The sequence below is a fragment of the Hyperolius riggenbachi genome, chromosome 8, assembly GCF_040937935.1.
Source record: "Hyperolius riggenbachi isolate aHypRig1 chromosome 8, aHypRig1.pri, whole genome shotgun sequence".
NCBI classification, from domain to species: domain Eukaryota; kingdom Metazoa; phylum Chordata; class Amphibia; order Anura; family Hyperoliidae; genus Hyperolius; species Hyperolius riggenbachi.
The window spans coordinates 177,019,764-177,036,465 of record NC_090653.1 but is presented as its reverse complement, the minus strand read 5'-3'; the positions used below and the strand labels follow the sequence as shown (position 1 = coordinate 177,036,465).

At 46.3% G+C, this 16,702-nt stretch overlaps 1 protein-coding gene across 6 annotated transcripts in view; it reads left to right on the top strand.

Moving 5' to 3' along the window:
- Positions 1-16,702, top strand: part of LOC137527199 (H(+)/Cl(-) exchange transporter 5-like) — a 397,265-nt gene that overhangs the window by 162,528 nt on the left and 218,035 nt on the right. For all 6 annotated transcript variants that reach the window (XM_068247697.1, XM_068247696.1, XM_068247695.1 and 3 more), the window contains one exon: positions 15,938-16,125. In XM_068247697.1, coding sequence (XP_068103798.1) covers positions 15,938-16,125 — 188 coding nt within the window. The remainder of the gene's footprint in view (positions 1-15,937; positions 16,126-16,702) is intronic.

Genomic DNA, 16,702 nt, shown 5'->3' with positions numbered 1-16,702 from the left:
GATAGTGATCAGAAAGTAGCATTACCTCTTCAAACCCTAGAACCACATGCGACAGTGATGGCAAAGCCAGGGAAGGACCCTGCTGCATGCGATGGCTACCGTCTAATATCCTTATTGAACCTAGATCTGAAGATATTCTATAAAATTATAGCTAAACTCCTCTCAGAACATATGGAATATCTTGTTCACTGGGACCAGGTGGACTTTGTCCACCATAGAGAGGCTAGAGATAACACTATTAGAACACTGAATCTGCTCCAGTTCGCCCGGTCAAAGAAAATTCCCTGTATGTTCTTATCTACAGATGCCGAAAAGGCCTTTGACTGGGTGAGCTGGCAGTGGATTAACTCAGTTCTGCACAAAATAAATATTGAACGTTTGATGTCATGTATTGGTGCTTTATACTCATGCCCTACAGCAGTGTTTCTCAACATTTTATTGGTATGTACCCCCTTTAAAACCCATGTACTCACCAAGTACCCCCTAGCATAGTAACCATTATGACAAGTACCCCTTAACAAATACATATTGAATCGTAGTGCATGATAATGGTTCTAAACAACTTCCAAGTATTTACTATTGCTTTTAATTAGCTAAAATACTAATTTGGTGTTGTTTAAATAAGATTTATAATTTTCTAAAACTCTAAATTGGTTATTCTTGGTTAAGTGTATCAAGCCCGAGTACCCCCTGGAACCATCAGAAGTACCCCCTGGGGTATGCGTACCACACGTTGAGAACCTAGGCCCTACAGCACGAATCAAAGTAAATGGCCTTCTGTAAGACCCCCTTACAATAAAGAATGGTACAAGACCGGGTTGCCCCTTGTCACCTTTAATTTTTGCTTTGGCATTGGAACCCTTTCTGTGCCATGTGAGAACAAAGGAGGACATTGAAATTGGTGCGACAAAACACAAAGTTGCTGCTTATGCAGACGACTTGTTGTTCTGACTAATCCACTGATCACACTCCCAAATCTACTAACTGAATTTAACATCTTAAGTAAACTCTCATACTTTAAAATTAGTTATGACAAGTGTGAGGCTTTCAATGTGGGTTTGCTAAATGAGACCAAAGAACAGCTAGAACATAATTTTCCGTTCAAATGGAAACGGCAGCACATTCGCTACCTTGGAACGAATATTGATTCCCTGAGTGATGTCTACCTACAGAATTTCCCTCCTATACTATAGCAACCGACAGCAGATCTATTCTACCTAGCTCTCGTGGCTAGGTAGAATAGCAGTCATAAAAATGAATCTAATGCCCAGACTACTATATCTCTTCCAAACCCTACCAATCCCAATGTCCTTCCTACAAAAGGCCCAGTCAACATTCAATAAGTATATTTGGAGAGGCAAACTCCCTAGAATCAGAAGAGATATCCTATATAGAACCAAACAGAATGGAGGGCTGGCTGTACCAAACGTGACATACTACTGTTTTGCAGCAGTTCTTACCAGGGCAGTAGACTGGGCCAGACATACTCAATCTAAACAATGGACGATAATGGAACAAGAACTTGTAATCCATAGCCTGCGTAATTTAATGTGGTTGACCAAATCTACCTCCGTAAAATGGTCTCTTCCCCCTCTGTGCGTCCAGACGCTTCAAGTATTTGCTAAGACGAGGAAGTTGACAGGGATATCGCCCTGGCCTTCCCCACTGCTGCCTTTAATTGATAACCTATATCTTCCAAAACCTAGTGGGAAGGACGTACACAAAGGTTTGAGGGAACTAAAATCCTTGAATTTATCTAATATTGTGGGGGAAGGAACATGGCTGAAACTGTCAGATCTCAGGCGTATACATGGGAAACCAGACCTAGATTGGTGGTGGTACTTCCAAATTAGATACTTGCTAAGGCATCTTAACGTACAACCAATAGGATTGAGGAAACTAACTGAATTTGAGAATCTATGTCTTGGTTCTGAACCCGTGGAAAAACACTCTCTAGGACAGCGGTGGCGAACCTATGGCACGCGTGCCGGGCACGGCACGCGTAGCCTAATCTGCTGGCACGCCACCGCTGCTAACGAACTGGCCGCAGCGTCTACTAGACGCCGCCGTGCCAGTTCATAGCCCGCAGCCCCGCAGTCTCCCGGGAGGCAGAGTAGGGCTACGGCAAGATGGCTGCCGAAGCCCTGTACTGGAGACTATTTGTGTCTCCAGTACAGGGCTTCGGGCGCCATCTTCCCGTAGCCCTGCACTCTGCCTGTCAGCGGCAGCGCGGGAGACTGCAGGAGGAACGTCCGGGGGAGATGCGTGCCAGAGCCCAGCCGAGAGAGAAGACTTCTGTCAGGGGAGTACATTACTTTTTTTGCAGGTAAAATGCGGCCCACTGTGTTATTTTCTGGTAAAATGTTTTGTCACATTGTGTTTGTCCTGTGAAATGCTGCCCGCTGCGTTTGTTTTCTGGTGAAATGCTGCCCACTGCGTTTGTTTTCTGGTGAAATGTGGCCCGCTGCGTAGGGCTGCACGATTTTAGGGAAAAATTGAAATTGCGATTTTTCTCTTAGAAATTGCGATTTCGATTTTTTTCACGATTTTTTTTCAAAACAAGCTTTAGCACTAAATTCACAATGTACAGTAACATTTACAGACATGCACTGACAGAAAATGAAATGATATTATCAAACTGAGTGTAGTATGTCATTTTCTGTCATGTTTGTAAATGTTACTGCATTCATGCGCAGAGTAATTTAATACAGTCCTGCGACAGAGAGAGAGTGGGGCAGAGAGAGACACACAGAGAGGGAGGGGAGAGAGAGGGATGGAGAGAGGAGAGAGAGAGAGAGTGGGAGGGAGAAGAGGGATGGTGGCCTGGCTACCACAGGGGCTGGTGGACCTGGGCCACTGGTGGCACTGGCAGAGCTGACAGTGGCCGCAATGTTAGTGTGGCTGAGGGTGGTTGTGGCCATGATGTCCTGTGACCGAGAGAGGGGGGGGGGGGGGGGAGAGAGACAGAGAGAAAAAGGAAGAGAGAGAGAGGGATAAAGTGACAGAGAGAGGGAGAGACAGAGAGGGGAGAGAGAGACAGAAAGAGAGAGAGGGAGAGAGAGAGACAGAGGGGGCAGATGGGGGGGGGGGGGAGAGGGAGACAGAAAGAGAGAGGGGAAGAGACAGATAGGGGGGAGAGACAAAGAGAGCAAGACAGAGAGGGGGAGAAAGAGAGAGACAGGGGGGGCAGATAACAGAATGGGGAGATAGATGGGGGAGGCGAGAGACAGAGAGGGGGGAGAGAGAGAGACTGGGAGAGAGAGAGGGTAGATAGATGGGGGAGAAAGAGCCAGAGGGAGGGAGGGAGACAGAGAGGGGGGAGAGACAAAGAGAGCAGGGGAGGCGAGAGACAGAGAGGGGAGGCGAGAGACAGAGAGGGGAGGCGAGAGACAGAGAGGGGAGGCGAGAGACAGAGAGGGGAGGCGAGAGACAGAGAGGGGAGGCGAGAGACAGAGAGGGGAGGCGAGAGACAGAGTGGTGGGAAGAGAGAGGGAGATACAGAGTGGCCGGAGCTAGAGGTGGCCGCTGCACAATGCAGGTGGAAGGACTGGCTGGGGGATCTCTGTTGGCAGGCTGAGGGCTCTCGCTCCCTGCCACCATTAAGTCCAGCAGGCACAGCAAAGTTGCTCACCGATGGCAGGCAGCGGGCATCCATTTCGCGCTGGCGAAAAGGGAGCAGCGGCGGGCATCCATTTCGTGCTGGCGGAAAGGGGGCAGCGGCAAGTCATCATTACTTCAAGGCGGTCGGCAGGCAGCGTGACTCCGGTCACTTCCGGATTCTGCCTCCGGCCGCACACCGGTCCAGCAGTGCATATTTGTGAATGAATGGGGGGGGGGGGGTGGAGTCCAGTCTAGAGCGGCACACAGCGCCACCAATCACTAGATAGCGATAGTATGACGGCGGCGGTAGGCGGAGCTGTACCCTCTGTACAGATCCGCCTATCGCCTCCGTCATACCATCTCTATCTAGCGATTGGTGGCGCTGTGTGCTTCTCTGGACTGGACTCGCCCTCCCCCTGCTGCCCGGCTCATTGACATTCATAAATATGCACTGTCTTCTGCCAATCAGTGGCTCTCTGACGGCGCGGCGGTAGGTGGGACAAAACCGACTAAACCGCAGCTACTGACGATCTGTAGATCGTCTGCACGTGAATTTCGGTTTAAAACCGCAAAACCGTGCAGCCCTACCGCTGCGTTTGTTTTCTGGTGAAATGTGGCCCAGTGCGTTTGTTTTCTGGTGAAATGCTGACCGCTGCGTTTGTTTTCTGGTGAAATGTGGCCTGCTGCGTTTGTTTTCTGGTGCAATGTGGCCCGCTGCGTTTATTTTCTGGTGCAATGTGGCCCACTGCGTTTGTTTTCTGCTGAAATGTTGCACACATTGCGTTTATTTTCTGGTGTCTGGGGTAACTGTTGCTGCATTTATTATTAAGGTCTCATTCACACTACAGAACGTATGCACGAATGCGATTTCATGCATGCGCTGCCAACCCACAGTGATCGCACGGAATGCACATTGTGGTGCGCTAAAGCGTGGACGTCGGCAGCTGTACCCATCGGGGAAACGTATGCATTGTGCGTTAAAATGTTCCCAGATGCGTTACAACGTAACGCATGGGAACGCACACCTGAAGTGTGAGTGGTAACATGGAAGTCTATTGACTTTCATGTTACCATATGAATCTTACATTATGTGCATTGCGTCTAAAAAGGACAGCGCAGCAAATAGTGTGAATGAGATCTTAATGGTCATAGTTGGCTATATTTGCTGCTTTGGGGTTACGGCAGGTATAAATAGCATCACACAGTTTCTGCACACCCATGATGCGAATCCTCGTTTCACCACATCATGGCGGAAACACTGCTCTCTTATGCCTCGCCGTTACATCATTACGTTAGCTCCACCCATACAATATCATGGCCACACCCATTTTTTGGCGCGAGCGAACTAATTGCAGAACTAGATCACATATACTCAATGTAACAGTTAACGCATTGTGCCCTGAATAGATCAGAAGCCTTTCGCAAAGCATGGTCTTTTGGAGCATGTTTAGGGAATCGGAGGACTTTACTAGGGTATTGGAAGGTATGATGTAAAAAATAAATATACAGAGAATTCTGGGTTTCCCTGGAGTTGACACTAGAGGTTTTTCATTCAAACTACTTGAATAAATTGTAGGGGGGGGGGAGACGACACGCAACGCCAAAACTGAGCACGCAGGAATGCGTGCTCATCTAAGTTTGACTCAACGGTTTAACCACTTAAGGACCAGCCTATTTTCCTATGATCTGTGCTGCGTGGATCAGATCAGATCAGATTTCAGCCAGGGCGACCAGACTCCCGCCCCCCCCCCCCTTTTTTCCACTAGGGGGATGTCCTGCTGGGGGGGTCTGATCGCCGCCGGCTATTTTGGCCTAGCGGGGGGGGCTCCTTAAAGCCCCCCTCCGCAGCGATTTCCTCCCTCTCCTTCCCTGCCTCTCCCTCCCTCCCTCTCCATCTTGTGGGCGGCAGAGGACATAGTTACATAGTTATTTTGGTTGAAAAAAGACATACGTCCATCGAGTTCAACCAGTACAAAGTACAACTCCAGCCTGCTCCCTCACATATCGCTGTTAATCCAAAGGAAGGCGAAAAAACCCTTACAAGGCATGGTCCAATTAGCCCTAAAAGGGAAAAATTCCTTCCCGTCTAAGATGCCAATCAGATAAAATCCCTGGGTCGACATCATTAGGCATTACCTGGTAATTGTAGCCATGGATGTCTTTCAACGCAAGGAACGCATCTAAGCCCCCTTTAAATGCAGGTATAGAGTTTGCCATAACGACTTCCTGTGGCAATGCATTCCACATCTTAATCACTCTTACTGTAAAGAACCCTTTCCTAAATAAATGGCTAAAACATTTTTCCTCCATGCGCAGATCATGTCCTCTAGTCCAGGGGTCCCCAACCTTTTTCGGCCCGGGGACCGGTAACCGTCCAAAGTTATCTCTGGGGCCCATGGGGGGGGGGGGGGGGGGGCGGTTTATTCGCGGCGGCACAGCAAGCACAGTTGCCCCAGTATAGGGAGTCTAGATACCCCGGTGCAGCTAGTATAGTGCCCCAGTATAGCTAGTATAGTGCCCAGTGTGCCCCAGTATAGCTAGTATAGTGCCCCAGGATAGCTAGTATAGTGCCCCAGGATAGCTAGTATAGTGCCCCAGGATAGCTAGTATAGTGCCCCAGGATAGCTAGTATAGTGCCCCAGGATAGCTAGTATAGTGCCCCAGGATAGCTAGTATAGTGCCCCAGGATAGCTAGTATAGTGCCCCAGGATAGCTAGTATAGTGCCCCAGGATAGCTAGTATAGTGCCCCAGGATAGCTAGTATAGTGCCCCAGGATAGCTAGTATAGTGCCCCAGGATAGCTAGTATAGTGCCCCAGGATAGCTAGTATAGTGCCCCAGGATAGCTAGTATAGTGCCCCAGGATAGCTAGTATAGTGCCCCAGGATAGCTAGTATAGTGCCCCAGGATAGCTAGTATAGTGCCCCAGGATAGCTAGTATAGTGCCCCAGGATAGCTAGTATAGTGCCCCATGTGCCCCAGGATAGCTAGTATAGTGCCCAGTGTGCACCAGGATAGCTAGTATAGTGCCTAGTGTGCACCAGTATAGTGCCCAGTGTGCCCCAGTATAGCTAGTATAGTGCCCAGTGTGCCCCAGGATAGCTAGTATAGTGCCCCAGGATAGCTAGTATAGTGCCCAGTGTGCCCCAGGATAGCTAGTATAGTGCCCAGTGTGCCCCAGGATAGCTAGTATAGTGCCCAGTGTGCCTCAGGATAGCTAGTATAGTGCCTAGTGTGCACCAGTATAGTGCCCAGTGTGCCCCAGTATAGCTAGTATAGTGCCCCATGTGCAGCTAGTATAGTGCCCAGTATAGCTAGTATAGTGCCCAGTGTGCCCCAGTATAGCTAGCATAGTGCCCCATGTGCAGCTAGTATAGTGCCCCAGGATAGCTAGTATAGTGCCCCAGTGTAGCCCCCCTCCCCCCGCGGCCGCCGCTTCTGTTACCTGTTATGAGCTGGCGGCCGCTTCCTGTCACAGATTCCCCGTAGCCGCTCTGAGGAATGCAGCATCTCCTATTACAGCAGCGCTTCCTGCGCAGCTGCTGTAAGGAGGGAAGGAAGCGAGACAGCGCCGGTTTTATATGGTAACGGCAATCAGGAAGCCGCTGCCCCGCTTTCTTCCCTCCTTACAGCAGCTGCGCAGGAAGGAGATGCTGCATTCCTCAGAGCGGCTACGGGGATTTTGTGACAGGAAGCGGCCACCAGCTCATAAGGTGACAGGAGCGGCGGGGGGAGGGGGGCGAGAGGCCAGACCCGCCGCAGCCCAGCTGGCAACTGCCCACGGACTGGCAGTGGGCCGTGGCCCGGTGGTTGGGGACCCCTGCTCTAGTCCTTTAAGAAGGCCTAGGGACAAAAAGCTCATCCGCCAAGCTATTATATTGCCCTCTGATGTATTTATACATGTTAATTAGATCTCCTCTAAGGCGTCTTTTCTCTAGACTAAATAAACCCAGTTTATCTAACCTTTCTTGGTAAACAAGACCTTCCATCCCACCATTTTGTTGCTAGTCTCTGCACCTGCTCTAAAACTGCAATATCTTTTTTGTAATGTGGTGCCCAGAACTGAATTCCATATGCCAGATGTGGCCTTACTAGAGAGTTAAACAGGGGCAATATTATGCTAGCATCTCGAGTTTTTATTTCCCTTTTAATGCATCCCAAAATTTTGTTAGCTTTAGCTGCAGCGGCTTGGCATTGAGTACAATTATTTAACTTGTTGTCGATGAGTACTCCTAAGTCCTTCTCCAAGTTTGATGTCCCCAACTGTATCCCATTTATTTTGTATGGTGCTAGACCATTGGTACGACCAAAATGCATGACTTTACATTTTTCAACATTCAATTTTATCTGCCATTTATGTGCCCATATAGCCATCCTATCCAGATCCTGTTGCAATATGACATCATCTTCCTGAGAGTTGATGATTCTGCACAATTTTGTATCATCTGCAAAAATAGCAACATTGCTCACTACTGCATCTACTAGGTCATTAATAAATAAATTGAAGAGCACTGGACCCAGTACAGACCCCTGTGGGACCCCACTGCTAACAGTCTCCCATTTTGAGTACGATCCATTGACCGCAACTCTTTGTTTTCTGTCCATTAACCAGTTCCCTATCCATGCACACAGACTCTTCCCCAGTCCTTGCATCCTCAACTTTTGCACCAGACTTTTGTGGGGAACAGTGTCGAAGGCCTTTGCAAAGTCCAAGTATATCACATCTACAGCATTCCCAATATCCATATTTAGCATTCACTACCTCATAAAAGCTGAGCATGTTAATCAAACAGGACCTGTCTTTAGTAAACACATGTTGATGCTGAGAAATAAGATTTTCTACTATGAAGTCATGTATAGTATCTCTTAGTAACCCCTCAAATAGTTTGCATACAACTGATGTTAAGCTTACAGGTCTATAATTTCCTGGATCTGATTTTTTGCCCTTCTTAAATAATGGGACAACGTGGGCTGTACGCCAATCCACTGGGACTCTGCCAGTTGAAAGAGAGTCACAAAAGATAAGATAAAGGGGTTTATCTATAACTGAACTTAATTACCTTAGGACCCGAGGATGCATGCCATCCGGGCCAGGTGCCTTGTCTATTTTTAATTTATTTAGTCTTGCCTTCACTTCTTCCTGCGTTACGTATTTAATATTACAGTTAGAAGATTGAGAGACTTCTGCCTCTGTAATTTGCAACAGTGCTATTTCCTTTGTGAAGACAGAAGCAAAGAAAGCATTTAATAACTCTGCCTTACCTTGGTCATCCACCATTGAGTTCCCACCCTCATCCTTTAGGAGTCCTATACAGTCAACCTTTCTTTTTTTAGAGTTGATGTACTTGTAAAACTTTTTTGGGTTAGATTTGATATCCCTAGCGATTTGATTTTCAGCTTCGATCTTTGCCAGCCTAATTTCTTTTTTACAATTTTTATTGCACTCCTTGTAATTGCTTAGTTCAGCCTCGGTCCCCTCCTGTTTTAGGAACTTATAGGCATTATTTTTCCTCTTCATTTTATCCCTAACCTTTCTATTTATCCATAGAGGCCTTTTTTTTATTCCCAGACATTTTGTTTCCATATGGGATATACATACTACAATATTGATTGAGAATAAATTTAAAAGCTTGCCATTTCCCTTGAGTGTCCTCCCCTTGTAGTACATTATCCCAGTTCACCAAACTTAGTGCCTGCCTAATTTTGATTGAACTTTGCTTTTCTAAAATTCATAGTTTTAGTGGTCCCGCTGCCCCGTGGCCTATCAGTCACCAGATCAAATGTTATCATGTTGTGATCACGATTTCCCAAATGTTCTTGAACCTGCACATTTGATACATTATCTAGTCTATTAGAAATGATCAGATCCAGTAACGCATTCCCCCTAGTTGGTTCTGTTACCATTTGAGTCAAGTAATTATCCTGTAGTGCTGCCAGAAATTTGCTGCTTTTACCAGAATGGGTAGCCTCAATACCCCAGTCAATGTCTGGAAAGTTGAAGTCGCCCATAACTATGACCTCATTTTTACTTGCAGCTTTTTCAATCTGCTGTAGTAATCGCAGTTCTGCAGCTTCATTAATATGAGGTGGTCTGTAGCATACCCCAATAAGCAATTGGCAACTTTTATTTCCACCATGAATATTTACCCAAACTGACTCCACATCTTCGCAATCTTCCTCCATCTCATCGTTGAGGACAGCTGTAAAAGAATTCTTAAGGGCTGGTTTAGACGGATGCTTGCGGAGCATTTACCGCAAGCGTTCGGAACGTCGCGGTAAACGCTCCCATTCAAGTGAATGGGAGCGTTTACTCCGAGCTTTTGCACGCTTTTACCCGAACGCGGCGTTCGGGTCCCGATTTTCGTTCGCGTTCGAGCTGCCCCTGGAAGCGACATGAAGATTCCAGGGAGCGGCCAACCGCGACGGCTAATGTTCTCCTAGGGGGAAAAAAACCGCGACGCATCGGAACGCGACCGACGGCTACTGAAAGCCTGACCGCGCAGCCGCCGCAACGCCCCCAGACGCGACGCCACGCAGACGTCCGTCTGAACCAGCCCTGAGACAAACCCCTCCACCTTTTTTCCCTGTTCTATCCCTCCTAAACACATTATATCCATTTAAATTCGCTATCCAGTCATGGCTTTCATCCATCCATGTCTCGGTTATTCCCACAATGTCATAGCCTTTGTCATTCAGAATGAACTCTAGTTCGTCTATTTTATTTGCAAGGCTCCGAGCATTGGTTACCATGCACTTTATATTTTTACCACCACATTTACCAATTTTGTTTACATGAAATGGGCTACTTGAAGTTTCACCAACCTCCTTAATCTTTACACTGTTCCCACCCCCCTCTCCACCCCCCATAATGTTAGGCTCACACTGTCTTTTTACCTTATCTTGTCTACATATTGAGACTTTATCCTCCCGCCTCCCCCCAGATCCTAGTTTAAAATCTCCAACCGTTTAGCCATCTTTTCCCCCAATGCAACTGCACCATTAAGGTGCAGCCCATCCCTGCTGTAGAACCTGTAGCCGACTGCAAAGTGTGCCCAGTTCTCCAGGAACCCAAACCCTTCCTTCCTACACCGATTTCTCAGCCACTTATTTAACTCCCTAAGCTCCCTCTGTCTCTCAGATGTGGCACTGGCAGTATTTCAGAGAACACCACCTTTGGAGGTCCTTGCTTTAAGTTCATCTCCAAGTACCTGAAAATCCTTTTTGAGGACCTTCCATCTCCCACTAACTTTGTCATTGGTGCCAATGTGTACCATGACAGCTGGGTCTTCCCCAGCCCCACCCAATAATCTGTCAATTCTTTCCGCTACATGCCGAACCCGAGCACCCGGGAGGCAACAGACTGTACGGCATTCACGGTTTCTTCGACAGATTACCCTATCTGTGCGCCTAATAATTGAATCCCCTACCACCAGTACCTGTCTAGCCTAAGCTACACTACTATTCCCTTTCTCATTACAGCAGTCTGCCCCTTGGTTGCTAAGGAGCACATCCTGCTGCAGCATTGCTACTCCAGAATCATCCTCCCCAATATTACGCAAACATGCATAATAATTAGTGAGGGACAACTCGGGACTAGCTTCCCTGCCACTTTTTCCCCTACCGCTTCTAACTGTGACCCAACTAGCGGCTACCTCTGCTTCTTGCTCCGGCTTTACTCCACCCACCTCATCTTCACCGGTTCCATCCAGTGTCTGGATCGTGAGAGCCAAGCTCATCTCCATGTTGTATGCGTCAGTGTTGCGAGATGCTTATTTAGTTTTGCGACTTCCACCTCTGAGCAACACGCACACACCCAGGGCAACAGTAAACACCCTCAATCCGCTGATCAAGGCATGCATACATGTTGCAGGATGTACACTGTACTGCATTGTCCAACATGACGACTATTGTGTGGGGAAAAATTATTTAAAGTAAACTGTGGCGGTAAAAGATTAAATGGGAGAGTGAGTGAAGTTCGTGAGTGCAGCTGGGGTGGAAGGGGGGGGAAGAGGGGGAGTGAGTAAAGTTGGGGTGGGGGAGGGGAGGAGGGGGAGTGAGTGAAGCTGGGGTGGAGTCCTCAAAACTTAGACTACACCACAACGTGTTAGCACATTCTAACCTATGCAAAAAAACACAATATTGGTTGAAGGTTTTTTTTTTGTTTTTGTTTTTTAGTCCTTACCTGCTTTCTCTCACCTGTCTCTTTGTGCCTGTGTTCTAACGCCTGTTTTTAACGCCTATGCCACTTGTGTCGAAGCCACTTAGTGAGCAAGCCACAGACTGAGCAAGCTCAGTCCTGAAGCTGACCAAATACCTCCTGTTACAGCTAATCCCTTCCCCTAGCTAATTGCCTAGCACACTAGAGACAAAAAAATGTACTTTTAAAAACTAACACTTGCTGCTGGATATCTGATGAACCGCAATGCACAACCCACCAGATATCAAAGTAGCAAAACACAATTTACAAACCGCAATATAATATAATCAGAACTCACAATTCCCAGCAGTGAAGTGAAACAGCCCTCCACCAAGATTAGGCGCCGCCTAGGATAGGCTTCAGCCTATCAGATGCCGTCGAACAGTGGGGATTTCTTCCCCGCGTGTTTACATTTCGCCTGCGAGCCGCGATCGGAGGCTCACAAGCTGTTCACGGAGACACCCTCTGTGAACTGACATGGAGCTGCCGTTTCCATGGTAACACCAGTTCGACCTGCCGACGTCTATCGCTGTTAGGCGGTCGTTAAGTGGTTAAACAAAATTGTTATCTAATTCTTTTGCATTTTTATGCGTAAAAAATGTGCATTTGTTGTTCATATCAGGAGTTTTGATAGTAAGTTATTATACTACACTGGTGTATCAACGTTGCACTTATTATAATGGCGCTGCGCCTCCAGATGTTTCAAATGTTAAAAAGATCACTTTGGACAAATTTCTGTTTCCTGAAATTTGCTATGCTATTTGTATCATCGTTTGAAAACAAAATTACAATAAAGAATATTTAAAAAAAAAAAAATTGTTGTGAGTTGCATACTATATTGAATAGACTATTACCTGCTGTACTACTGTATTAGTGAGTTAGTTGCTCAGTCGAACCAGTGTTTTGTTTACCTTATTTCAGTGTTTTTGTTTGCTCACTATTTCTGATTTAATAAACCAAAAAGATAGATATAAAGATACATACAGTGCACATTTCTCTGTTTTTCTTCTGCCCTGCGCAATCATTCAGGGACACTTTAAAAAAATGGTGTCCCCTCCGGTGACGTCACACCGCACTGCCACCACCGTGCTCTTATTGGCTGCCGGGTCCTAGGAAGAAGAGCGGGGACATGATGATTCCGGCGACTGAAGACCATGATGGTAGTTTGGGGGGGAAGAAGCCTGGGTCCCGCTGTGCAGTGCTGATCGCGCGTGGGACCCAAAAACAGTGAGTGCGTGGCTATTTCTGCCAGCCCTATCTGTGCTCAGGCTTACCGCTCCTAGCACACAAAGCGGAGCCCAAGCACAGGTCGGGATTTCCGCCAAGGAGGTTAAAGAGACTCTGTACTTCAAAAAAAACACACACTAGTGGATACTTACCTTGGGAGGGGGAAGCCTCAGGGTCCCAATGATGCTTCCCCGTCCCCTGCAGCTGCAGACAATCCAGCGCTGGCTCCCCCGAATCCTTCTCCGACAAGCCTGATGAGAGGAATTGGTTCCCTTTTCCCCGGTGCTGTCAGTTATGATATACTCCATACAGTGTGCAATATGTATAGTAATATTAGAGTCCATTGACTTTCCTGTCACTGTTCACAGTACCGGTGTGCATTTCTGTGTGTTCTGGCCGGTCGGTCGCATTTTATTGCACAGCACACGCGATTTCCCATTCCCATTGGCACCTCTCCAGTCCCTACTAAACTCTGCGGCCCGTCTCATCCACCTCTCTTCTAGATCCTGAGGCAGCCCCTCTCTGCCAATCCCTCCATTGGCTACCAGTTGCCCAAATGATCCAGTTTAAACTTCTCACACTTGCATACAAAGCTCTACACAAGCTATCACCTCCATACATTTCTTCTTTAATCTCCAGATACCTTCCCGCCCGGACCCTCCGTTCCTCACAGGAGACCCTTTTGTCCTCCAGCCTAGTCCCCTCCTCTCACTCTCTCATCCAAGACTTCTCACGGGCTGTCCCTCTCCTTTGGAACTCCCTCCCTCATGCCACTAGTCTGGAAACCTTCAAACATACTCTGAAAACACACCTGTTCAGACAAGCCTATACTTTGCTATAGGCAGCACTGAAGGCACACTGGCTCACCCACTAATCCTTGTGTTTCCTTCCCTTTTGTTTCCTCCCCCCTACCCTCTACATTGTAAGCCCGCAAGGGCAGGGACCTCCTCCTAGTGTTTCTCATACTGCTGTAATTTTAACATATGTACATGTACCAACTACATATCAACTATGTATGTACCTGTATTCATTCTATTCAATGTCATGACTGTACAGTGTCTTGTATTTCTTATGTATATTTGTTCCCCATTATTTGTTTGTACTATGTACAGCGCTACGGAAGATGCTGGCGCTTTATAAATACAAAATAATAATAATAATGTACCTTTCCAGGATCCAGCACAGGCGCAGTAGTGGCTCTTCATTTGGGCTAGGCGGAAATAGCCGAGCCTGATCGTGTCCGCTCTACTGTGCAGGCGCAAAATGACTTGCCTCTGCGCAGTAGAGCGGATCGATTGGGTTCGCTAATTTCCACCTTAATCTGAAGGAAGAGCGGCTAGTGCGCCTGCTCAGGATCGCGGTAAGTAAATATTTACCTTGCCGCACTTCGGGGGACCCCGGCAGGCTAACGGCGGGACGGGGGAAGACTCGTTAGGATCCAGAGGCTTCCCCCTCCTGAGATAAGTATGCCCCAGAGCGATTTTTTTTTTTAATTACAGGTCCTCTTTAACCAGTTCGCATTCAGTCGTTTTTCACTTTATGCATCCGAGCAATGTTCACCTCCCATTCATTAGCCTATAACTTTATTACTACTTATCACAATGAACTGATCTATATCTTGTTTTTTTTCCGCCACCAATTAGGCTTTCTTTGGGGGGGTACATTTTACTAAGAGCCACTTTACTGTAAATGCATTTTAAAAGGAAGAATAAGAAAAAAACGGCAAAAAATCATTATTTCTCACTTTTCGGCAATTATTTTTTTAAAATAAAACATGCCTCCATAATTAAAACTCACGTTATGTATATGCCCATTTGTCCCGGTTATTACACAGTTTAAATTATATAAATATTTTATTTGGAAATAAAAGTGCATTTTTTCCGTTTTGCATTCATCACTATTTACAAGCTTATAATAAAAAAAATGAAATATTTCATCTTTACATAGATATTTAAAAAGTTAAGACCCTTAGGTAAATAGTTGTTTTTTTTTTGTTTTTTTTTAATTGTAATTTTTTTTTTTTTTTTTCACTTAAACATTTTATGTGGGTATTTTTGGGAGGGTGGGATTTAAATTGTATTTTTTTTTAGTAAATATGTGTATTTTTATTTAACATTTAGCTGTAGTTTACTTTTTGGCCACAAGATGAGTTTGTTTACTGTGACGTCACTCTAAGCGTAACACGTACGCTTAGAGCGACGTAGGGGAAATAGGAAGCAGAAAAAGCTAGGCTTCCGAGAGAAGCTGTCGCTTTTTCTGCGGGGGAGAGGAATCAGTGATCGGGCACCGTTGCCCGATTCGCTGGCTAACAAACCGCGGGCCGGGAGCGTGCGATCGCCCGCGGGAACGCGCAGGAGCGCACATGGCTTCCTGGACGTGAGTTTCATGTCCAGGAATGTCAAATAGTTAACCTCTTGAGGACCACAGTGTTAACCCCCCCCCCCTAAAGACAAGGCCATTTTTTGTAAAATAGGCCACTGCAGCTTTAAGGCCAAGCTGCAGGGCCGCACGACACAGCACACAAGTGATTTTCTCTCTCCCACCCCCCTCCCCCTTTTCTCCCCTCCAACAGAGCTTTCTGTTGGTGGGGTCTAATGGCTCCCCAGATGTTTGAAAGTAAAACAAACAAATATTTATATATAAAAAACAAACAAATATTTTTATCTTGTTTTTTTTATTTTTTTATTTATTTTTTTTAAATCCCCCTCCCTCCCCAGCCAATCAGCGTGATTAGCTGTCATAGGCTTCAGCCTATGACAGCCGATCATGTTCCTGCCTACAGAGGGGACAGCCGTGCCACATATATGTATATTCTTCTTAACTTGGTATGGTAATTTGAAGAGATTATTCAAAATATGATGTAAATCATTTGTAATCATGTATTCATTACTAGTATGGTATGCTTTAATAATAGGTTCCTTAGCTGGACTCATTGATATTTCCTCACACTGGATGACGGATCTAAAAGAGGGCATTTGTGTAGAATGGTTCTGGTTTAACCATGAGCAGTGCTGTTGGCAGTCTGCCAATGTGACCTTTGAAGACCGAAATAACTGTCCAGAATGGAGAAGCTGGTCTCAGTTAATACTTGGCCAGTCAGAGGTAAGTTGTACCAATCTTTTGAGAAAAGATATAAGCAAATCTGAAGCTTTTAAAATGAATTTCAACACACTGTAATGCCTCCCCTTCTCTTTATAAAAAACAAATATAATAAAGACCCGAGAGCCCAATATAGTGTAGTATGCACTGGAAAATGGTGAAATGAATGTAGAGCGTAAGTATTACATTCACAAACTAGGGTTACATCCAAGGCAACCACTGTAGAGGCAGGTGGGGAGAATAAGCCTGTCCCCACTCAGTATTAAAACGTCGCTCTCTGCGGATAAGGAGAAAAAAGAGGGTATATCACCCTTCCACCAAGGGTGGATTCTTGATATGTAGAGCTGTACAGAGGCGCCAGTAGGATAAAAAATCACTAAAATGTTTAAAATGTTCGGGATGCGGTGGTGGACCAGCCAACCCAAAAACAGACACAAGTACTGTCGATTATAGTTGAAAGGCAATTTAGTCACATACTCCTAGCACAAGTTGCAACGCGTTTCACAGGCAAAATACCGCTTCATCAGGCAATAAACAGGAGCAATAAACTGAAAATGACAGAGATACAAAGCGATAATCA